General features: G+C 47.8%; 1 protein-coding gene across 3 annotated transcripts in view; it reads right to left on the bottom strand.

Annotated features, from left to right (window-relative positions):
- The window catches only part of ARHGEF2 (Rho/Rac guanine nucleotide exchange factor 2), a 120313-nt gene extending 97439 nt beyond the window's left edge, over nt 1-22874 (bottom strand). For 2 of the 3 annotated variants that reach the window (XM_060269558.2, XM_060269553.2), the window contains exons 1-3: nt 22371-22589; nt 9025-9543; nt 342-679 (exon numbers count right to left, since the gene is read on the bottom strand). In XM_060269558.2, coding sequence (XP_060125541.2) covers nt 342-622 — 281 coding nt within the window. In that variant the 5' untranslated portion in view covers nt 623-679; nt 9025-9543; nt 22371-22589. Of the gene's footprint in view, nt 1-341; nt 680-9024; nt 9544-22370 lie in introns of all 3 variants that reach the window. The other variant, XM_060269556.2, reaches the window with a different exon arrangement.
- Nucleotides 22875-24726: the final 1852 nt, after the last annotated feature.

Below are 24726 nucleotides of genomic sequence, written 5' to 3'. Positions count from 1 at the left end.
TGTTTACCCAGCTTTCTTCCTGATTCATTTGCAGGGTGGTTATACTCAGATGATTACGTGGGTTGCTCACTGAGCATCCATCCTGATTTGTTTGCAGGGAAGTTATATGACTGTCGCATCAAGTAATTGCTAACACACTTTCCTGTGCCTCTTCCCATCACATTTCTTACTGCAAAAAGTCTAATTTTGTACAGGAATGGCAGATTTATGGTGTGCGGGGCCCTATGTGCATTCCTTTCTGGGGCTGCCTTTCCCTGTCGTGGTACCTGGAGGCAAATTCCCATTAACCACAAACACAGAGATGAATGACCGATTACATTTATAATATTACTATGGTTTACCTTCGCTGATCAAAATCCGGGTCATCCTCTAGCACTTTCCCTGGCTCCCAGCTGTGTCTCCGGAAGGAGTCGTAGGCATGACCAGAACTCCCAAGGATGCCCAAGCTGCGCATGTTAACACCCAGGAATCGACCTTCCTCCTCCTCTTCTTCCTCTTCCATCTCCTCCCAGCCTCCTGCAGGAGGCTCCACAGCTGACAAGCAGCGGCGCTTCTGGACCCGTGAAGGGCAAGAGGTGCATTTACAGGGGCTTAGGACCAGCTCGGAAGCAGAACCGCTCATTCCCCGAAGAGCTCGTGGATCCAAACGGCAGAAAGGCTTTGCGGAATGAAAAGGGGGCTGGAGAAAGAGGGGGCTGATGTTAAAAAAAAAAAAGAGCATAGCCCAGCCTGCAAAAACGATCACACATTTTTATTACCCTTGTACATACTCTTGTATCAGTTTACCTGTGAAATCCACTCAGCCAATTCTATCTATGGAACTGGCACTGTTGCAGGTGCTACGTAATACCTGTTCTGCAATGGTGAGAAATTTGGCTTTTTTTTTTTTTTTTAGTGTGGTGGCACCCACACTTTGGAACTCCCTGCCAATTGACATCAGGCAGCCGTCTTCACTGTATTGTCATGGTGCTTTTTTAAAGTTTTAAAGAGTTGTTTTTAGCACCAAAAAAATTATCGCTTTAGTCTTCTGTAAACTGCTTTGAGGGATGTTGTTGTTTCATTTTTTACCATCAAGCAGTGTGTACGTGTTACTCATTTATTTCACTTGGGTCCTGAAATAAATGGAAAGATCCAACTCTGTAAAGATGCCCTGCCTGAAGACTCTCTCACAAGCCTTTTTTAAGGCAGATTCAACGCATTAAGGCAGATTCAACACATGCAGGTGGTGGGGCCAGGATCATGCCCGCTGACCCTACCCACATCAACAGGCTCATACCTATGTAGGCAGTGGCACCGTTCAGGAAACCCAACCATGGTGGAAAGGCAGGGACAACGGGCACAAACCCAAACTCACTCCCTTGTCTGGACAGGGGCATACACACCTATTTGCAAGCCAGCCTGAGGCTATTTAGTGTTGGCAAAGTGGGAATGCAATTTCTAGAGAAACCGAGAACCCCAACCATCAAATCTACACCAGGGTTGGGGGGATCTCAGGCCCAGGGGCCAAATGTGGACCTGCAGGCATCTCCAAAAATACATTTTGGGGTACAGGGTGCGAAAGTGCCTCAGCCCCTAGGAGTTAAGATAAGATAAGATATCTTTATTGTCATTGTCCCCTTGCGGGAACAACGAAATTACTCGGTTGCTACATCCACTCCGATAAAGCATTCCGCATAATCCAAAATTATAAAAACCTAATTAAAAACAGTAAATATAATACAAAATAACAAGTAAAATAAGATGACTTCAAAGTCCAGGCTTTCCATTTAAGGCCAAAATCGCTCTAGAGAAGAAACTGTTCCTGAGACGGCTCGTTCTTGCCTGCATAGTTCTATATCTCAGTCCCGATGGCAGGAGCTGAAAGAAATGGTGACCAGGGTGCGTTGGATCTCTTGATATATCTAGTGCTTTTCTATGGCACCTGGTGGTGTAAATTTGTTCTAAGGTGGTGAGTGAGCAGCCAATAATGCTCTCTGCTGTTTTAATAATTCTACACAGCCCTGCTCTGTCCTGGGAAGTACAGCTTCCGTACCACACACATAAACCGTACGTGAGCACGCTCTGTATGGCACAGTGATAGAAGGCAAGCAGCAGCTTTTGTGGAAGATGGTTTTTCCTTAAAATTCTCAAAAAATACAGTCTCTGCTGCGCCTTCTTCACAAGCACTAGTTGGCGCCTATGGAGCAGCTGTTTGTGAAAGGTGCCAAGAGTTGTTAAAGGCCCCTATTCCCCCTCACAGAGCTACAATTCCCAGTTACCTGGGAAGACAGGTACTGTATGTTTGTTAAGCCACTCTGGGAAATGTAGCTTTCTTAAGGGAATAAGGGATTCCTAACAACACTCAACAAAGCGCGTTCTCTTATAGAAGAGAGCGCAGGTTGCGGAAGGGTTAAAAGACATCTCCCAGGTTGGGGGTAGTGTAGGATGAGAGAGAGTGTGTGCGATTGGGCTCCTCTGGGTTGCTGGGGGGGGAGAGAATGTATCAACTTTGATTGACAGACAGGGTCCCTTAAAGCCTAGGCTTCCACCAATTCAGTTTCCCCTTTAGCAAAGTGCTTCAGATCTCCCTCCCGCCCACTACTTTTTCTTAAGGTTTTAGCCTGATATTGCTTTGCCTCTCATGGGGTCGCATGCTTTGCATGGGCCCAGTAGGAATTTTGCCATTTGGCTGACTGGCTGTTGCCATTTGGTTTTTGCCTACTGCTTAGCAAATGGTCACAACTTGCTAGGTTGGCGGTTAGGCATTGGTTAATAATTCTTGGTTGGTGGAGGGGTATGGTATGGAGATGCCCACCCCTCAATAAAATGTTGCTGCTCATAGAAGTATTCCGTTAAAGGAATCCTGGGGCTCCGGGGCTCTAGTCCATACACCCCCGCAAGGGCAGGGCTGGGGCCATTACAGAGCACGAGCCTTGGGGAACATTTCTGGTCGAGGGGAGAGTGCCTGCACACAGCTACCTCCTCTACCACAAGGTGTTTACTTGACTTCCCTATACTGATAGGGAAGTCGCAGCTGATCTGTCTCATGCGGGGGACAGATGGATTAACCAATGCCTAAGCCAACACTCACATTTAAATGTATTTAAATAAAGTTGTGGCCAAAATAATGCCAAAAACCCAAACTAAAATTCTGTGTGTGGTGTGAGTTATTTTGGGGGGATGTCTGGTGACCTCGACACGCAAACTGCAGCACCCAACATTTCTTTGGGGGAAGCCAGAGTGGCGCCATAGTGCTTTAAATGTCTGGTGTGGATGTGCCCACTGCCTAGGCCACATGCCTCCTACAGCTACAGGCCCCGGACCCCCATTATAAATGGATATTTTTCCAAAATACCTCTGCAACACTATCATTCCTAAAGCTTGCCCGGAATAATTATAATTCCTGAGGCAACAACCCAAAGGGACCTTGGTTTCTCACACACCACCAGCCTGGCATTGGCCATTCAGGCCTACCTCACAACTACCAGCCAGGCCTAGAGTTGCTACGCTTTCTTCCAAAATATTAAAGACCACTGGGAGGCTAGGGTCCAAATCCCCACTTGGCCATGAAGCTGACTGGTTGAGCTTGGGGGGCCACCAGCCACTGCCTCTTTGCCTCACCTACCCCACGGGGGGGGGTGTTGTTGTGGGGAGGGGGAGAATCATGTACGCCACCTCGAGTTCCCCCTTTGAAGGAGGGATATAAATGCAACTAAATAAATAAATATGCCCTTATACATTCTTTTGTTTACTTTGGCAGGCAAATGGGAGAGCAAAAAGGAGGAAGGGGAGGCTCCCCGCCCCCTTTTAAGTGCGCTCCCTCCCTCCATTGCTGCCTTAGTTACTGATTAAACTTTGAAGAATTTCGGCAAAAGTGGGCTCTGTCTCCAGCGGCCAACGCCTGAGCGTCTGGATGGGCAGACAAGGGGAACAGCAGAGAGCCTCTGCATTGTTTGTGCAACGTTAATGGGGGGCGTTAAAAGGGGAGATGGGTAAGAGTGCAAATACCTCAGAGGCCGACATAGCAGGTGGGAAGAGCAACCCAGAAATGGGCCACGTTCACACCACACATGATACCTCTTTAAGCAGTCATGGTTTCCCCTGGGAGCTGTAGTTTGGGTAAGGGCACTGAGCTACAGTTCCCAGAGTGGTTTAACAACCCATCTGCCATCCTGGCAAACGCTGGGAACTATAGTTCTGAGGGGGAATAGGAAACAGCAATGGAGTGAGCTTGGATCCACTGTCAGAGCCTGTAACCTGTTCAGTTTGCATTTCTTAGTGCAGAAGGTATGGATCTGGTGTGTAGAGAGCTTTCCTATTCTAATTAATTCAAGAGGGTTCTGGAAGCTTCTCTGTGAGAAAGAAACAAGCAGAAGGTTCGTGATGTTTGGGTTATTCCTTCAGAGCAGCTGAGTACAGCTGGTTTAAACTGGTTCTCTTATCTCTTCTGCCAAGGTCATGCTGACTATAATACGGTGGTACCTCTGGTTGCAAACGGGATCCGTTCCGGAGCCCCGTTCGCAACATGAGCAGTACGCAACCCGTGTCAGCGCTTCTGCGCATGTGCATGACATCATTCAACACTTCTGCGGATGCATGAACTGCCAAAGCCGGAAGGAACCTTTCCCGTTACTTCCAGGTTTGGCGTGTTCGTAACCCGTGTTGTACGCAACCCGCAGCATTTGTATCCAGAGGTATGACTGTAGTAAGGACAGAAGGAGCCTGGGTTTCTCTTTCTATCTCTCTTCCTTCTGGTGTGGTGTTCTGCATAATATGCTTAGTGTTAAGGTTTTAGACTTATTATAAGTTATTGTAAGTTAGTTAAGTCCGCTGCAACTGGATTTCCAATGGACTGTGCCAATCCTGAATGTATTGGATTTGTGACTATTATGCTCATTTGCCTTCAGTAGCAGTAAAGCTCTGCTGGATGAAATATTCATTGCCTCTGGTCTATTTTTGGGAGTGCTGCAACGTGTTTAAGTTGTTACTCTGCTAACTGTACATTGGAGTAGAATTTCATGACATAACCCTCTCCCCGTAGCTCCAAGGGCCTAAAGTTCCCATGGGTAGACCATTTAATTGAAGTTGCAAAAATATTTATACCTGTAACCAACTCATCTCTAAATGACTGTGCTTTAAAAATGAAATGATATGCGAAGAAAAGCTGGAATTTCAGTTTTGCAAACTAAGCAACTTTGTATAATTTACATCATATTGCATACGGGCCGTAGCTCAGTGGTAGAACATCTGCCCTGCCTGCAGAAGGCCCCAACTTCAATCCACAGCATCTTCAGGTAGGGCTAGAAGAGACTTCTGCCTCAGACCTTGGACAGCTGCTACCAGTCAATGTAGACAATACTGAGTAAGAAGGCCAATGGTCTTGACTCAGTTGTTGTTGTTTGTTGTTGTTTAGTCGTTTAGTCGTGTCCGACTCTTCGTGACCCCATGGACCATAGCACGCCAGGCACTCAGTAAAAGGCAGCTTCCTGTGTTCTTAAAATCCTGCAAATTAATTTTCTGTTTTGCACAATGAATTCTGGAGGCTCGCCAAATCTCTAGCCTGAGCATGGTGCATTAATGGATCATGAGTGTATATCCAAAGCCCAATGCCACCATTTTAATGAACACCATTTCTGGTACTGCTGGCAGGGGCTGATGGGAGATGTAGTCCAAAACAGACTGGAACCTGGAGACAAAGGTCTGAGTTACATGTTAATTAAGGGTTTGGGGAGGTATTTAGACCAGGGAAGTGTCATAGAAAGAAGGGGTTAACTTCTTTCCCCACTGCTAATGCCCAAATCCAAATTGGGGACCCTCTGTGGCTGCTTTTAAGTTTTAAAAAGAACTCCTCAGGTAACCTGATTACTAATTGCCTGAATGCTTAGCTTGACCCAGTATTTAGGCAGAGGAAGCGTAAAAATAGAGTGAAACAATGTACTGCTTTCAACTGCGACCAAAATATTTTAGTAACTAAACTTTAGGATGCCAGACAAGGAATGTGGCTTCATGATTTTAGCCTTCATCTAAGCCACGGGTGTCAAACACAAGGCCCGGGGGCCTAATCCGGCCCGCCAGACCTCGTCATGTGGCCCGCGTAGCCGCCGCCGACATTAGCCACTGACAGTAGTTCTGGAGCCTGCGATTGGCCGAGGGTCAAAACCGGGGGCGGGGCTGCAGGCGGAGGCCGGGGCGCTGGAGCCGCGCTGACGGCCTTGGCCAGGGAATTTCAATTTCGAATGAGGCTGAGGGAGGCGGTGGCACAGCGGCCAGACGGGGAAGTGAGATGCAGGAGGAGGAGGAGGAAGCCCGCCGAGGAGGTAGGAAAGCCCTACAGGCGCCGCCGGCAAAGTTGGTGCCGGGACGGAGCAGCGCTGAATTTTTTTTGGCGGGCTTTGCTGTTGTCTCCGAGAGCGAGTGAGGCGGCACTGGGGAGCCGCCGCCCGCCGCTTCCCTTCCTCTCCTCGGCTGCATCTGGGAGGTGGGCGAGCGAGCGGGCGAAAGGGACGCGGAGTGAGCCTGAGGGGGAAGTAGGTGAAGCGCAACAGTCGCTCTCTTGATTCCCTCTTCCCCCATTTTCTCCTCATAGACACTCGGGAGGGTGCCTGGCTTTTGCTCTGCCCCCCACCCCCGAGCCGCCTTTTGGCTTCTCAGTTCCGGCGGAGCTGCTCCCCGGGGGGGGGGGCGGGAGGGAGGCAGCGGCGACGGCACGGGTTCCTGCTCTTCCCGCTCTGCCGCCTCCTCCTCTCAGCCCCTCATGATGTAGGGCTCCAGATGGAGTCGCCTCGCGGTTTGAGTAGGTGGGAGGGGAATTTTTTTTGGGGGGGGGTTTCAAGCCTCCTCTGCCTGCAGTCCTGGTAGGGAGAGGCGGCGGCGAAGACGACAACAGCGCGGGTGGGGGGAAGAGCAGCTCTGAGGCGAAGATGCACGTCCGCTGGGGCTGCCGCCGCCTTCCTCCTCGGGAAATCCGCTGCCCTCCCTCAGCGCGAGGGGAAGGGACTCTGGCGCTGAGGAGGGAGGATGCAAAAGCAAAGCAGGGAGTTGGCGCTGCACCGCATGTTCCTGCCACTCTCCAAAGCATGGGGTGGGTTGCAGCGTGTGGCATCCTGCCTAGCGGGGTTTGGGTGTGCGCAGGGCGGGAGAGGGAAGCCCTCTTTCCATCTGCAGGTTTTTAATCCCAGCAGTGGCTTTCTCCTTCCTGCCGAAGGTTTAGTTGAGCCCCCCCCCCCGGAAGCCGTCGATCCCCACCTTTTGTTCAAATTTCCCTCGTTTACATCCCCTCCCACACACGCGCCACGACGCAGGAATGTGATCCGCGTGGGGGCGGGAATGAGCTTACATTATTACAAAAAACAGTAATAATTGAATGCAGTGACAATAATTTATGATAATAAAGAGTGGACACACAGTCCTGCAGACACAACCGGCCCTTTGAGGGTGACCAAACTGCTGATGCGGCCCCCGATGAATTTGAGTTTGACACCCCTGATCTAAGCATTTCTCCACTTGGGAAGATTTGGGATTGGGGGTGCGGTCAGGCAAGTTGTTAGAAATAAAACATCTTTTGTTAACCCAGCCATAGCACCAAATCTGTACAGCAAGGAGATGCCCGTCATAAACCCCTGCTCAAACAATCCTTTGGCTTTGATCTTGCACTTAAACAGCTTTCTAACCCAGCTGGGGTCAGATGTGAACATAGTTTTGGAGGAACTGTGTCTCCAACAAGGGCCTAGCAAGAGTGCACCTGTCGGGATGGCAAGGATGAAGGTAGTGCCCAAGGCAGAACCTGTTGGGTCACCCCAAAAGTTGCAAATTTCCCAACAAGGAAAACAAGCCCATGACATTGCATAGACCGTACATTGCTTTATACATTTATTTATAATGATTGGGATTCCTAGGGCTGCATTTTAGGGCAAAGACCTCACAAGGCAGGATATCCAACCCAAACAGTTTTAATTAATTCAAAACAATCACCAAATGATAACGCAAAAATGATTAAAGATAGTAGCATACTTGAGTATCCAACAGTTGCAGGAGGAAAGGTCAGGGGGCCAAAGCTCAGGCTTGCAAGAGAGGTTAAAAATGAAACTATACCTGCGTATGTCTAAACCAGCCTTCCCCAGCGTGGTGCCCTGCTAGCTGGGGGTGATGGGAGTTGTAGTCCAAAACAGCTGGAAGGAAACACGTTTGAAAGGGCTGGTCTAAACACTTGGGTGACTGCTTACCCCCTTGCGGTACTGACACCTCCCCTGCCTCCATGGAACGTTGCCCTTGCCTCTTCTCCCCCCCCCCTTTTTTCACCACAGTCAAAAAATTTAAAAGTGTAGACTCCTTGGGCAGAGAGTTAGCCTTTCTGAATGAAGCACCACATACACACCATATATTTAAAGCGCTGTGATACCACTTTAAACCGTTACGGCTTCTCCTGGGAGTTGTAGTTTGGTAAGGGTGCTTAGTTGTTAGGAGACACACCCCCCATTCCCTTCCCAGAGCTACAATTCCTAGAGTGGTTTAATAATCAATCCCTCTTTCCCAGGGAACTCTGGGAATTGTAGCTCTTTGGGAGGAGTAGGGGGGTCTCCACACAACTCTCAGCACCCTTAACATACTACAGCTCCCAGAGTTCTTTGGGGGATGCCATGACTATTAAAAGTGCTATGATACTGCTTAAAATGTAGGGCGTGAACACGCCTAGAGCAGGCATCCCCCAACTGCGGCCCTCCAGATGTTTTGGCCTACAACTCCCATGATCCCTAGCTAACAGGACCATTGGTTGGGGAAGATGGGAGTTGTAGTCCAAAACATCTGGAGGGCCAAAGTTTGGGGATGCCTGGCCTAGAGCTACAATTCCCAGCACACTTAACTACAGCTCCCATAAATTGCTAGTGGGGGAGCCATGACTTGTTTTAAAGAGGCATGAGACCGCTTTACAGGAAATGTAGTGTGGATGTGGCCATGGATGGATACAATAGTTGCATCTTCCAGGAGGCCTGAACCCCAACCCCCCACAGCTTCAGGAGGAAGCCTGCCCTAGTGGCCAAAGCTCACCTGCTATGCTGCTCTCCCAGCCAGTGCCTTCCGCAGAGTACGAGGATAAGTTGTGGGCAGGATTGCAGCTATCCCTGGGATGGCTCAGGGTAGAAAAGGAAACAGGATGATCTCAGCTTCTTTCCTGTTTCCACTTTGCCCCCCCCCCCCAGGCACAGTCAGCTGGTGGGAACTGTCCTTTTTTAACCCTTTATCTCCTGCACCATCAGCACTAAATACTCCAGAAGATCAGGGAGCCAACAGTTCAGAAATGGAGGAGGAGGACCATGGCAGCCAGGAGGGCAGACATCTTCTCGAGGAGAGAACCTCTCGGTGCTATTATTTCAGGTTCTCTTGGCTGTAAAGAAGCTAAAAGGAGGAAGGAAGATGGGCAGAAAGCGGCTCTTGGCTGCCCCACCGTTGGCCTCCTTCGGCCTGCTTCAGCCACTGCCCTCCTGATTCTCCACTTCCCCTCCAAGTACCTCTTCTCAAAATCCACGTCTTCGTTTCTCCATTTCCTCCGCAATCCTGGCCCTGGTTCTGATAATTAAGAAAGGAGAGGTGAGCTTGCCAATATTATTATTAATAATAATTTGTCGCACTTCTATCCCACCTCTTTCTCCGAGCAGCTCAGTGTGACGTCCACGATTCTCCCCATCCTCATTTAATCCCAACAACAACAACCCTGTCAGGTAGGTTAGGCTAAGAGGCAATGATTGGCCCAAGGACACCACCCAGTGAGCTTCATGGCTGAGTGAAGATTTGAACCCTCGTCTCCCAGGTCCTAGTCCAATAATCTAATCACTGGTGAGTGTGCGTGCGTGTGTTGAGAGGGTTCCAACTGGGAGCACACTGGGGGCTCCAAGTTAAGGCAAGCTTGGCATGTTGTTCCCAGGAGATCAAAACAGGGCTTCTTTAGTTAAACTGTGGAACTCCCTCCCACAGGAGACAGTGATGACCACCAACTTGGATAGCTTTAAGAAAGGACTGGACAAATTCACAAAGATGAATGGCTCCAATGGTTTAACAATAACTCTGTAAGGGGAATATGGGTCTCCAATGGGGACTCTTGGCTATATCACTCAGACTGTTCAAAGTGGCACCTTAAATGTATGGTGTGAAGGTTTATCTGTGAGGGCTCCATCATGCTGACTCCTGGCACCAGCCCCGTAGAGAAAAGCTGTTCTGGGAGAGAGGAGGGGCGCTTGATAAGAAAGCAAAAAACAAAACAAAAAAACACACCTAGTTAATCATTTTGCGTTCCAGAGTTGTGTGTTATCCTTTTTTTAAATAATGAAGTATGAGGTCAGAAGGCGGGGGTGATCTCAGCACCAAGGAGAGGGGGAAGGGAGTCAACTCTGACCACTTTTGGAGGAAGCGCTTCCATGGGAACCTCGGCAAGTGTACATAACAAAGCGGAGCCATGCCGCCAGGCTGGGCACCTGGAGAAGGGAATGGCAGGCAGAGGGGAAGGGAGAGCCAGTATATCCCTCTGGATCTCTCTCTGCAATAGAAAAAAAACTTTCCTTGGGGAAGGAAAAGCAAGCCATGAGGGCTCATCCACACCTTGCTTGTGCCATGCCTAAAATGCACAGGTCTGAGAGGTTTTCTGCTTGTCACGTGTTTTGTAAGCAGGGATAAAGGTAAAGGTAAAGGGACCCCTGACCATTAGGTCCAGTCGTGACCGACTCTGGGGTTGCGCGCTCATCTCGCTCTATAGGCCGAGGGAGCCGGTGTATAGTTTCCAGGTCATGTGGCCAGCATGACAAAGCCGCTTCTGGCAAACCAGAGCAGCACATGGAAACACCGCTTACCTTCCCGCCGGAGAAGTCGCTATTTATCTACTTGCACTTTGATGTGCTTTCGAACTGCTAGGCTGGCAGGAGCTGGGACCGAGCAACGGGAGCTCACCCCGTTGCAGGGATTCGAACCGCCAACCTTCTGATCAGCAAGCCCTAGACTCTGTGGTTTAACCACAGTGCCACCTGGGTCCCTGTAAGCAGGGATACAAGAGGTTTTTTGCTTGCCCTGTACAGCACACCCACCATAGAGTGACTATTCCAGCACCCGTAACAAACTATGGTTCCTAGCATTCTTTGCAGGGAAATTGTGCGCTTTAAGCATGCTTTGAATTAATGGTGTGTACACAGGCATAGAACACTTTAAATGTGGAATCCCAAAGATCTGTGAAGAGGCTGAATCCCTCCTGCAAAATACAGACAGTCTAGAGGTGCCCACTGATGTTATGCGCTTTTTAAGCTTTGCATTGATTTATTGTTTTGTTCTTTGTATGGAAATCTAAAAGCGAACAACAATACTGGATTGGCTAACACTTCTTTATCAACTTAAACCATCTCAAAAAGTAGCTATTGTGTTATTAAATTAGTAAAACACACACAAACTTCTGGAGTCATTTTGATTGTACAGGGATCCATTTTCCCACATGCACTTAAATTTGGATGGGGTGGGTGGGGCTTTACATACCTTTTTTATTGTTTGGCTGTTAAGTATGACCTCAGACTTGTAGGACAATTTAAGTGGATTTACAATCACCTACAAAGCAAATTAAGTCAGAGCCAGGTGGCGCTGTGGGTTAAACCACAGAGTCTAGGGCTTGCTGATCAGAAGGTCAGCGGTTCGAATTCCTGCAACGGGTGAGCTCCCGTTGCTCGGTCCCAGCTCCTGCCCACCTAGCAGTTCAAAAGCGCGTCAAAGTGCAAGTAGATAAATAGGAACCGCTCCGGCGGGAAGGTAAACGGCGTTTCCGTGCGCTGCTCTGGTTTGCCAGAAGCAGTTTTGTCATGCTGGCCACATGACCAGGAAGCTGTCCGCGGACAAACGCCGGCTCCCTCGGCCTATAGAGCGAGATGAGCACCGCAACCCCAGAGTCGGACACTACTGGACCTGATGGTCAGGGGCCCCTTCACCTTTACAAAGCAAATTGAGTCAGAGATCTTACTAGGGGGCCTGTCCTGAATGAGTGTGAACTGTTTATATGGGCAGGTGTGCCTCTGAACACCAGCAAAGTGCATTTTCCTACAACTGTACAATTGCCAGTCCCCAAATATCTGGGGTTTCATGGGGGCTTATTTCCCAAGAAGTGTGCATCAGGTACGGACCCCATGTGAGAATACCTAGGCTTCTAAAATGTGAGAGCAAAACTTCTAAAATGTAGAGCCAGTGCAGTGTAGAGTATTGGATTAGGACCAGGGAGGCCTGGGTTCAAATCCCTGGCCACAAAGCTTGTGAGAAAGGGCAGGATGGCAACATATTAAAATAGATAAAGTAATGATTGTCCACCGACCTAACAAATTTGCAAGGGCCTGTTGAGCTCACGCTGGGGCAAGGAAAATCCAATCAGGAGTTTAACAACAACAACAACAACAACAACAACAACAGCCAAGAAGCGAACACAGTTTTAAGATTGTTCCAAGCTGAACTCATGATTCTTGGTCAGTCGCTTTACATTTCTATCATTCCTTTGTAGCAAAAGCCATACACGATAACGAGCTATTTTAATTCTCCATCCAACCAAACAAGGAGGAGACTTCCTTCCATGCCTTTCCTGCTACATCCAGGCTTTTCAAAGTCGCTTTGAGACATTTGGCTGCTTTCAGACCAGAGTTGCCCTCAAAATATCTCATCACTGAAGTGCTTGCAGTATTTTGGTTCCCCTATGTAAATTTAAGAGACACCCTTCAAGATTTGCATTTAAGAGTAAGAATTGCCAGTCCTGGGAGAGAGGGGAAAGTCACACTTATAGTGCATCTACCCAAGCTGCTAACCTGGACATGCCTCCTGATTGGACAGGGGCATTCCCCAGGGTGGTGACTCATACCGAGAACCGATAAGTAGTCATAGGGTCATCTGAAGCCACTTCACAGCAAGTCAAGCCATTGGGTCCATCTAGCTCACTATTCTGAGTGGCAACAGGATTCAGGCAGGAGTGTGTCCCGTCCCTACCTGGAGATGCTTCTAGGGATTGAACCTGGAACCTTCTGCACACAAAGCATGTTTCCTACCACTCATCCACAGACTTTCACCTGCTCACTGTCTTCTGTGACAGCAGAGGAGGCCGAATCAGGAGTCATTGAATGACCCACATATTCCTGGTGCACAGAGACACAGAATTATCCATCCAGCGAAGGCTGATTGGGAGATCAGCAACTCACACAGAGATGCAGCAGGCAGACTCCCCCCTGAAGGAGCTTCTCGTGACTTTGTTTAACTCATATAGCGACTCTTTCTGATCCCAGTGGCTGGGAACTGCTGGGTTAAGGACCTCCAGTAAAAAGAGAACCACGGCAAGAGTATCATCCTTGAGGGTCTTGGAAGGAAACCACAACAGCAGAACTGGTTTCAAACGATTGGCACTCACCCCAATAATGACAACTAGGCATGCCCCAAAGGCAGGAGTGGGGCATAAAATGATAAGCTAGCAAAGCCCAGCTCCACCACAGCATGGCACCCTGATTTCGAAAGTGGCCAGCCATGTGCCTCTCAGGGAGCCTGCAAGCTTCTGGAACTCAGCAACTGAAACTTGGAGAAATATTGCCTCTGATCCTGGAGAGTATGTTAATTGAGATATTTGCCACAGGGGGAAAGAAATACCCGTGTGTGTGTGTGTGTTTATAGTGTATCAGAGGGACTGTAAATCCCAAATCATTGGAGCCACACACTGCTTGGGCTTGAGGAAATCTAATGGGGTCCCCTCCAGATCTACAATTCTATTCTTCTAATGGGACAGGTTGATCACCAACGATCAGCCGCAATGGTCCCTGAGCTTTCATCAGCCTTCCAGACAAATTCAACGCAACAAGAAAAGAATTAAGAAACCAACAGCAGGTCTGACCAAACCAGCCCACCCATCTCCTGCAAGAGGTAGGGGTGGCCAAGAAATCTGTGTTGCAATACAAAAAAGGGGGGCTGGGGGGCAATAGAGAAATATGCCAGGCAAGAGGAGGAAAAGTACATAATAAAACTCTCACTTCTGCCGGAATGTAAATAACTCTTGAAGCCTAGGCTCAAGGAATGTCAAAAGAAAGAACAAAAATATTGAAAGAGGGTGGTGAGTGGAATTCAGAGATAAGGAAGGAGAAAGCCCTAGAATCAGAGAATTGTAGAGTTGGAAGGGACCCCGAGGGTCATCTAGTCCAACCCCCTGCAATGCAGGGATTATGGCTAAAGAATCTCTGACAGAAGGCCACCCAACACCTGGTTAAAACCTTCAATGAAGGAGAGTCCACCCCACCACATTTCAAAAGAGTCCAGTTCCACTGCTGAACAGCTCTTATAAATTGTTGTGACTCACCCTGGAAGGGTGGATAAATAAAATAAAGTTATCATCAGGGTTTTTTTTTTTAGTTTCCAGGCTCGTAGGCACTGCTTTTTCTCAGTTTATGGGGCTTGGTTCACTGCCATGAGTTAACTACACTCCTGACTTGTGGCAGCTTGATATGCTAGCCGCGTCTGTATTGTGCTTGGATGCAGGAAATCAATGTTCGAGAAATGACTTGACTTGGTCCTGGGTGGTCATAATTTCCCAACCTAGCCTACCTCACAGGGTTGTTGTGCGAGGCTAAAACACTGCTCTCGATAGAATCAAGCAACTGTTTCCTGTTTATACCCTGGATAACGTAGGCGTATTCTAGAATGCAGGGGAGGTGCCCCACAAGTCCAGGAGGCCAGATGCAACTATGCTAGTTATTTGTGGCACACACCACCGGCCAGAAAAGGGGGGGAATAAAATTAGCTCTCTTCCAGCTTGTTTCCTCCTTTGCAGGATTCTAACGCTACAGGTGACAAGGCAAGAATTTGCAAGGCTGGCTTAGAACGGAGAGATAAGCAGCCAGGCAGAAACTGTGCCCCTCCATTGCTTCACACACAACAGATCCACGTGTAAGAGAGAGTTACTCCCTGACACTGCAGTTGTTGTTGAATGCTGATGCATCATGCCTGAAAAATCTCAAATCAAAACGCTGGCAGGATTAAGGGAAGCCAGGCCTTGTAGATAACGGACAGCAGAGGAGGAGGAGGAGGCCAGTATTCACCACTCCTCGCCGCAGATCGCCAAAGCATTCTTCACCTACTTCCTTGCAACACCAACTCACAATGCCACTGCCACGATCATCACCCTGCTCGTTTCTGACTGGCGTGTGCCGCTTGGGATCTGTGCCCTGCGACGAAAATCTTTGCCCTGTTAACCCCACCACCACAAGAGGAGGCTAATGTAAAGCGGGTAGACTGCAAGCGCTCAACTCCCCCCCAAAGGAAGCACACCTTGGGGAAACTGTCTGGGTTTGGAGGGAGGCATAGCATACAGGAGAAGACAGGAAGCTCCCTTATACTGAGTCAGACCATTGGGTCCATTTAGCTCAATACTGTCTGCACTGACCGGCAGCAGCTCTCCAGGGTGTCAGGCTGGACTCCCCTCCAACACATACCTGGAGGCGCTGGAGATTGAACCTAGCAACCTTCTGCGTGCAAGGCAAATGCTCTACCAACGAGCTACGGCTCCTCAGTTTTTGCAGGCTATTCGCATTGTTACCAGAGTAAAAAGGAGCAGGAAATCAAGAGGCTTTTTGCAACCACATCACCAGGGTCACACCATTTGAACCAGCAGCATTAACTGAGAACAGGCCACTGATGCACAACAGGAATGACAGTCCCTTATTACCCTGCCTTATCTCCTGCCCGTCCTCTTTCAGTTGTGTCCCAACCTGGCACCCGTGGGTGCAGTGGTACCCTTGAGGTCCGGTCCAGCATCCACGAAGACTCTGAGTCATGAGATGCTGAAAAGGACTACTTTTTCCTCCCTTTAAAACAGGCATCCCCAAACTTCGGCCCTCCAGATGTTTTGGACTACAATTCCCATCATCCCTGACCACTGGTCCTGTTAGCTAGGGATCATGGGAGTTGTAGGCGAAAACATCTGGAGGGCCGCAGTTTGGGGATGCCTGCTTTAAAAAGTATCCAGAGCTGAAGGAGGACATGGGGAAGAGGGACTCTCTGTCCCTCTTTCAGCTCTGTGGTCTTTTTGCGGCTCAGATGAATACTACTGGATGAGACGCTGGGCCAGATCCTGTGGAAAAGTGGTGTGTGTGTGTCTGTCCATCCATTTCCTCTACTTCTGTTTTTCAGGGAGAGGTTAATCCAGGTGAGAGAACTGACAGGAGGGGCCACCGACCCCCAAAAAACAATGCTGCTGACATACCCGAAAAGGTAGCAACTCCTGGCTTAGATCCTAACCTCCTTAGGGCACAGGCTTCATTTCACTTTCAGTTTGTACTATAAAAAAATTCCTTCAGTAGCACCTTAAAGACCAACTAAGTTTTTATTTTGGTATGAGCTTTCGTGTGCATGCACTATGCCAACTTTCTAAGGGACGTAGGTGGTGCTGTGGTCTAAACCACAGAGCCTAGGGCTTGCTGATCAGAAGGTCAGCGGTTCGAATCCCCGCGACTTTTGCTCGGTCCCAGCTCCTGCCAACCTAGCAGTTCGAAAGCACGTCAAAGTGCAAGTAGATAAACAGGTACAGCTGCGGCGGGAAGGTAAACGGCTCTGGTTTGCCAGAAGTGGCTTAGTCATGCTGGCCACATGACCTGGAAGCTGGACGCCTGCTCCCTCTGCCAGTAAAGCAAGATGAGCGCCGCAACCCCAGAGTCGTCCGCGACTTGACCTAATGCTCAGGGGTCCCTTTACCTTTATGCCGACTTTCTACATTGTTATACACAAGGCAGTTTACAAGATTCAAACACAAGAGCCCTCTCCCCTCCTGTGGCTTCCAGCAACTGGTCTTCAGAAGCATTGCTGCCTCTGATTGTGGAGGCAAAGCATAGCCATTGTGGCTTGCAGCCGCCGACAACTTCCTCCTCCACAAATCTGCCCAATTCTCTTTTAAAGCCAACCAAGTTGGTGGCCATCTGCCTCCTGTGGAAGAGAGTTCCACAGTTTAACTTTGTGTTGCATGAGGAAAGGCGTTCTTTCATCCATCCTGGATCTTCCAACAAACCCTCCCCACTTTTCTCCTATGGTAATACTGTTAAAGATTTGTAGGCTGTCTGTAAATGCCAACTACACCAGCTGGACTTCAGCAGAGTAAGCGCCGTAAAATACAAATACTAATGCATTTAAATGTTGCCCTTACTACTGTGCCAGTATTTTAATTGTTTTATTATTGCTGAACGTGCAAACAGAGTGAAGTGCTGACCTACTTTACAGGGGCACTTTACATCTTTGAAGGCCCGCCAAGTCCAAGAGCGGTTTAAAATAAAGGCCAAGAACCGCAGGAAGTGGAGAGCGGTAGCCTTGGCATTGCCCATATAGAGGCAGCAGCACCTGGATGGCAAATTGAGCAGCCATGCAGGCCACAGACGTCTTCCCCTGCTGAGATTTACTACAGTATAGTCCTGTTTAAGTTTGCCTCTGTACATATAAATCACCATATGCAGATTTTACGAGCAAATCTCTCCTCTTTGTTTTTATAAAGGTAAAGGTAAAGGGCCCCCTGACCATCAGGTCCAGTCGTGTCCGACTCTGGGGTTGCGGCACTCATCTCGCTCTATAGGCCAAGGGAGCCGGCGTTTGTCCGCAGACAGCTTCCGGGTCATGTGGCCAGCATGACAAAGCTGCTTCTGGCGAGCCAGAGCAGCTCACGGAAACGCTGTTTAACTTCCCGCCAGAGCGGTCCCTATTTATCTACTTGCACTTTTATGTGCTTTCGAAATGCTAAGTGGGCAGGAGCTGGGACCGAACAACAGGAGCTCACCCCGTTGCAGTGATTCGAACCGCTGACCTTCTGATTAGCAAGCCCTAGGCTCTGTGGTTTAACCCACAGCGCCACCTGGCTCTGACTCAATTTGCTTTGTAGGTGATTATAAATCCACTTAAATCGTCCTACAAGTCTGAGGTCATACTTAACAGCCAAACAATAAAAAAGGTATGTAAAGCCCCCCACCCTCCTACCCCATCCAAGTTTAAGTGCATGTGGGGAAATGGATCCCTGTACAATCAAAATGACTCCAGAAGTTTGTGTGTGTTTTACTAATTTAATAACACAATAGCTACTTTTTGAGATGATTTGAGATGTGCTTTCGAACTGCTAAGTGGGCAGGAGCTGGGACCAAACAACAGGAGCTCACCCCGTTGCAGGGATTCGAACCGCCAATCTTCTGATCAGCAAGCCCTAGACTCTGTGGTTTAACCCACAGCGCCACCCTGGGTCCCTGTTTGTTTTTATGGACAATGCCAAAACAATGCCACCCTATCTATCGCACTGCTTTATACAGAGCCAGGCTACGGGGCCCATCTCATCCCAAAAAAATGTCCAGGTACAAAATTCTGGACATATGGCAACCCTATTTTAATTGGCAGTGCCAGAATCCAACCTGGGGACTTGCTTCATGCAAGACAGGTTGTATGATAGCCGCCATCAGATATCTGCAGAGCTGTCCCATGGAAGAAGAAGCGAGTTTGCGTTCTGCTGCTTCAGAGAGAAGAACTCAAACCAATGGATTCAAATTAGAAGAAACAAAATTTTGACTAAACATGAGGAAGAACGTTATGGTGGCAGGAGCTTTTCAACAGTGGAACAGACTCCCTCGGGAGGTGGTGGACTCTTCTTCATTGGAGGTTTTCAAACAGGTTGGATGACCGTCTGTCAGAGATTCTTTATCTGTGATTCTTGCATTGCGGGGGGTTGGACTAGATGACCCTCAGGTCCCCTTCCAGCTCTACGATTCTCTGATTCTAAAACAGATGGTATGGCTCCCTCTCCAATAGGAAACTGTACTCATTTCGGCGCCAGCTAAAAACATTTTTGTTTAGACAAGCCTAAACAAAAGTTTAGTTTTAATCTGTTTTTGGCCTCTTGCTATTTTAGCTTTTTGGAAGTTTTAGATTATTGTTGTTAAATTTTTCTTATTGATAATTTTATGGGCAGTTTTTTTGTAAACCACTTTGAGTTTTTTTGGGTTATTTTTACAATCAAGCAGTATATAATGTTTATGAAACTGTACAGGTAAAATGAAGAGTGTCGAAAACACGGCCAACCATTATAATTGCGTGGCAACTCTAAATCTCTTGTCTTAAGACCTCTAGGAGCAGCGGATGTGGTTTTTTAAAAACTTTGTTTTACCACCAGACAAAGCCAACAAAACTATGCCCTTCTCCAATGCAGGTCCCCATCCTTGGAGGCAGCATGGAGGTGGTTATTCCTAAGGATGATTCGAGGAGAATGCAAAAAATTCACCAGGGGGTGAACCCCACAGGAAAGTGGGCCCACTTAGCTGTGGAGAACAAGGACCTCAGTTGCCCAAGCAACCAGATTTCCATTTCTAAAGGTCTTTCGCAGGGAAACATTTCCCCCCCATTAGTAAGCAAATGAGGTCCAGATTCAAATCAGAAGAGAAGAAGAGAAGCATTATGGTAACCTCAAATGTCCCCAAGTGTGATTTGCTGTGAGGGCTGCTCTTCTGCCCTCATCTTCTGCCCACACAACAGAGTAAAACCATTCACCAGAGGAGCCACAAAATGGTGTAAAGTGGTGCCGAGACCTTAGCCTTGCTTTTTTATTCAAAACTGAAAACCCTCAAGAAGAAAACCCCAGTGCTCTAAATTTGCACCCCCAGGATTATCTTCAAGCGACAGCTAATCTAATGTGTGCACAGCCTATTTAAAAGAAAAGAAAAGAAATGAAAGGCCAATATCTCTCATGGGTCAATATCTCTTAACACTGAAAGAGCCAAACATTCAGTTTAAACAGAACTCATGTCAGAATTTTAAAATGGCAAACAGAAGCAGAGGCGACTGGAAAACCCCATCCTAAGAGAGGAAACGCTGAAATATTTGCCTGGGGTAGGTTTAGCCCGGGGAAGAGGAGATGAGGGTAGGGTAGGCAAAGCAGCTTGCCTTCAACTACCTAGAGACCTGGGTCATGCAAAAGGTGGAGCCGTCCTGCTCTCTGTTGATCCAAAAGCCAGGAGGAGACCCAGTGGGCGGAAATTGCCAGGAAGCAGATTTCAAATCAACCTGAGATGATTCCTAACTGCAAAAGCTGTTTGGAAGTGTCTCTAGTGACTGGTGGGTGGGGCTCCTGTGGAACACCCTCCATGCCAAGGAGATAAATAACTATATAGCTTTTAGAAGACACCTGAAGGCAGCCTTGTATAGGGAAGGTTTTTTTTTCAATGTTTGATGCTTTGTGGTGTTTTTATATTTTGCTGGAAGCATCCCAGAGTGGCTGAGGCAACCCAGTCAGATGCGCAGCATATAAATAATAAAATTAGTAGTAGTAGTAGTAGTAGTAGTAGTAGTAGTAAAGTAAAGGTAAAGGACCCCTAGACAGTTAAGTCCAGTCAAAGGCGACTATGCAGTTGCAGCACTCATCACGCTTTCAGGCTGAGGGAGCCGGTGTTTGTCCACAGATAGCTTTCTGGGTCATGTGGCCAGCAGGACTAAACCGCTTCTGGCGCAATAGAACACCGTGACGGAAGCCAGAGCACACGGAAATGCCGTTTACCTTCCTGTCGCAGGTTTATCTATGGTACTTACACTGGCGTGCTTTCGAACTGCTAGGTAGGTAGGAGCTGGGACAGACCAACAGGAGCTCACCCCGTTGTGCAGATTTGAACCGCCAACCTTCTGATCGGCAAGCCCAGGAGGCTCAGTGGTTTAGACCACAGTAGGAGGAGGAGGAGGAGGAGGAGGAGGAGGAGTTGGAAATATGGCTGGATGGCTACCTGTCCCTCACAGGATGCTGCAGTTGCAGCATATAAGAACATAAGAGGAGCCTGCTGGGTCAGGCTAATAACCCATCTATGTAGTACAGCATTTGTTCTTATGGAATTGCAGACATGGAAGGGACTCTGTGGGTCATCTAGTCCAACCCCCTGCAATGCAGGAATCCCCTAAGAGATGGCCATCCAACCTCTGGTTAGAAACCTCCAATGTAGGAGAGAGCCCTCCACCTTCCAAGAGAGACTGTCAAACAGCTCTCACCATCAGAAAGTTCTTCCTAACTTTTAGCTGGAATCGCCTTTCCTGTCATTTGAATCCATTGTTCACGTCCTACCCCCCTGGAGCAGCAGCAAACAAGCTTGCTCCATCTTTCATGTGACTTTTATTAACTGCCATGTTTGGATTAATTTCTCCTTGTTCATTTTTCAAGGGGTGACTGTCTCGAATGTCCTTACATTCTGGAATTTGTACACCACTTGCGAGAGCTACTGAGCTATGAAAAGCAGCTATGAAAAGCAGCAGTCTTAAAATGAACCAATGAAATCAAGCGTGGCCTGATTCTTTAGGCTTGCCTCGTATCAAATACCCTAAAGCATAGCTGCCAAGTTTTCCCTTTTCTCGCGAGGAAGCCTATTCAGCATAATGGAAAATCCCTTTAAAAAAAACCTTGGCAGCTATGCCCTAAAGCTTTCCTATTCTCTCCCCGCCACCACCACCTGCCTTGGGGAAAGAAAGCAGATTATCTTCAGCATCAGTGTGGAGGAAAAAAGTGCATTAGCATGTGCAGAGTGCATTTCCCTCCACAGCAAGCTGGCATCAGCTTATTTCCAAAAGCCAACAGGATGCAAACTCTGCTTTACAGTCCCAGGGCACAGGGTAAAGGTTAGAGAGGAAGTAACTAGGTGAAAATCTTGAAGACAGGGGAACAGCTGAGAAGGAAGCTTTTTAAGCAACCACAACAAACCTCTAGTTACAGGTAGGTAGCAGTATTGGTCTGAGTCGAAACAAAATAAAAAAAATTCCTTCAGTAGCACCTTAAAGACCAACTAACAACAAACCTCTGACAACAACAGATCAGGAACATTGCCAAAGAACCAGTTAAAAATAATAATAATCACAGACCCACAAACCACCGGGGAGGATAAAATCTTTCCAAACACATATTCAGGTACTGTCTACCTCAGCCTGACAATGCATGACCTACACCTCTCATTAGAGAATGAAGCTCACTCTGTGAAAAGAACTCTGCCCATGCTCAGAGAGACACAACCATCCTTTTCCACATGCTGTAGAGCTGAGCCTTGGTGCTGAAAGAGAGTCAGGACTGAAGCAAACCCCCGTGGAGCTGTCATCAGAAAAACCTCTGGGCACGTGCAGAGTGCCTTTGCTCCAACCCGCCCTGCATGGCTGATCTTAAGGAGGAAGAGCTTCCAATCCAGGCAGGTCAGAAGCTGTGACTCCCGGCCACCCTCAAACCTCTGGGGTCCCCCCCCACACCAAAAAATACCGTAATAATAATTAAAACTTTGTTTTGCTGCCAAGGGAGCAGGAGAGCATCATCACCTGAAATCCATTCATAAAAAGGGAGGGAGGAGGCAAAAATCAAACAAACAAGCCCCCACAAAACGTACCTTTTCACAGAAGAGGGAGCAAGCCACTCTCCCATCAGCTCAGTTCCTCAGTTTCCCCCCAGTGTTGCTTCTGCCCTGGAGTTTCAGGGCGGTGGACAAGGGTGAAATTAACCAGGACATCAGGTGTCCCTGTGCAGAACCAAAAGCCACCTTTTGCACCTCCTGGCTTGATGGCTGCTTCCCAGCCTTTTCCCCTTTCTTCCTCTTCTCTGCTCCAGCCTCCTCCTCTCCTGACACCAAATAAACCAGGAACAGCCGCCCTGCGTTTAGATCCTCCTCGGAGTTAACCCTTTGCCCTTCCTTCCGCCTGCGGGCTCTTTGCAGCCCCAGCCCCGAGGGGGAAACTTTTGCTCCTCCTGCAAACACAGGTTAGGGTCCATCTTTCTCTTTTCCCCCCTGCCATGCCAGTTCTCCAGGGTTTTATATGCGCCCCAGGACCTGCCAATGAGATGGGAAGCCAGAAGAAAGAGGTCTTCTCTGAGCTTGAGAAATAGAGGCACTCATGACTTAAAGGGGACAGCGCACAAATCATGTGTACCTTAGAGAGGAGAGAGATGGAGGAGGGTCGTCTTGAGCTAACACAGCCCAAGAAATCCAAAACAATATTAATCTCAAATGGGGGGAACCTATTGTTTCTATTACCACCCTGTATCTGAAGAAGTGTGCATGCACACGAAAGCTCATACCAATGACAAACTTAGTTGGTCTCAAAGGTGCTGCTGGAAGGAATTTTTTAAATTTTGTTTCGACTACGTCAGACCAACACAGCTACCTACCTGTACCTTAGAGGCAGAGACCACCAGATATTTTCCCGTTTTCATTCGTCTAAATAACCTTCTGTATGTAAATAATAACTAATATTGCATCATCATAAACATATTTGTGGCCTAAATAGGGTAGTTAATTTACCCTATTTTATAGTCCTCGAGGGTCTTCCAATTAGCTTTTAAAAAAGGAAAAAAGAATAAAGTATATCTGAACATGCACCTATTGAAAGGAAACAAGAGGCTTGTTATCCATCGCTGTTATTAGCATCTATTAGGCTAATCGGCCGCCCTTCCTCCAGACCTCCCATCTGCATATGCACAACAAGTGTGCCTTTAAAAAAAATTTAAATATGTACTTTGCATTCCCTTTTTTGTTGTTTTGTGTCATGATCCTCGGTGAAGTGACTATACATATTTAATAATTTACTGATGATTTGCTAAGTATTCTACGCAGTTTATGTTGTATTTGCAATATCCTATAATTATCATATAGAATCATATAATTGTGAAGTTGGAAGGGACCACATGAGTAATCTAGTCCAAACCCTGCAATGCAGGAATTCCCCCCCCCCAAGGTGGGGCTCAAACTCATGACCCTGATATGAAGTCTCATGCTCCACCAGCTGAGCTATCCCAGAGATTATGTTATTGTTATATATTGTTTGTAAACTGCTTTGCCATTCACCTGAATGAAAAGCAGCATAGAAATATAATACATCATTTTTTTAAAAAAAAATCCCCCTGAACACGTGCAGATTGCCTCTTTTTTTTTAAAAGGGCTTTTTTTAAAAAGGGTGTGAGAACAGAGTGCTTCAAGGTACATGCAAAGTGTCATTCCTGTGCATTTACCCCTTGGCACAGGTCTAAGCATACACTGTTGAATGAATATTGAGAGGCAGTGTGGTGTAGTGGTTAGAGCGTCAGACCATGACCTGCATAGCTGCCAAGTTATCCCTTTTTTTAAGGGATTTTCCCTTATGCTGAATAGGCTTCCTCGCGAGAAAAGGGAAAACTTGGCAGCTATGATGACCTGGGAGAGACCAGGATTTGAATCCCCACTGGACCATGAAGCTCAGATATGGCCTCTCAGCCCAGCGTACCTCACAGGATTGTTGTGGGAATTCAATGGGGGCGGGGAGAGCCATGTACCTTGAGCTCCTTGGAGAAAAAGGTGGGATATAAATGCAATAATTAATAAATGAACAAACAAACAATACAGTGAAAACACACTTTCCACCCCTCCAGGCTCTTAGAATCACAAAACTGTAGAGTTGGCAGGGACCGCAACAGTCATCTAGTCCAACCCCCTCCAATGAGGAATCTTTCACCCAACGTGGGACTCAAACCCACAACCCTGAGATTAAGAGTCTCACGCTGTACCAGCTGAGCTATCGCAGGTCTTTGTTGACTGTTTGGCCTGGAGGGTGAAATTCTGGCTGGTCCAGTGAAATTCTGACTTACCGCTCACCTTGAAATCATGCTCAGAGGCACTCTCTTTCTGTTGATGTTTAGATGTGTGTGCGCGTTTTGCCACAGAGGGAGGAGGAGAAAAGGCTTCTGGATGGGCCAAAGCAGTAAATAATAATAAA

This window comes from Zootoca vivipara, chromosome 16 (genome assembly GCF_965207765.1).
Source record: "Zootoca vivipara chromosome 16, rZooViv2.hap1.1, whole genome shotgun sequence".
NCBI classification, from domain to species: Eukaryota; Metazoa; Chordata; class Lepidosauria; order Squamata; family Lacertidae; genus Zootoca; species Zootoca vivipara.
Note: the sequence above shows the minus strand (reverse complement) of the source record. Positions and strands in the feature narration are given on the sequence as shown.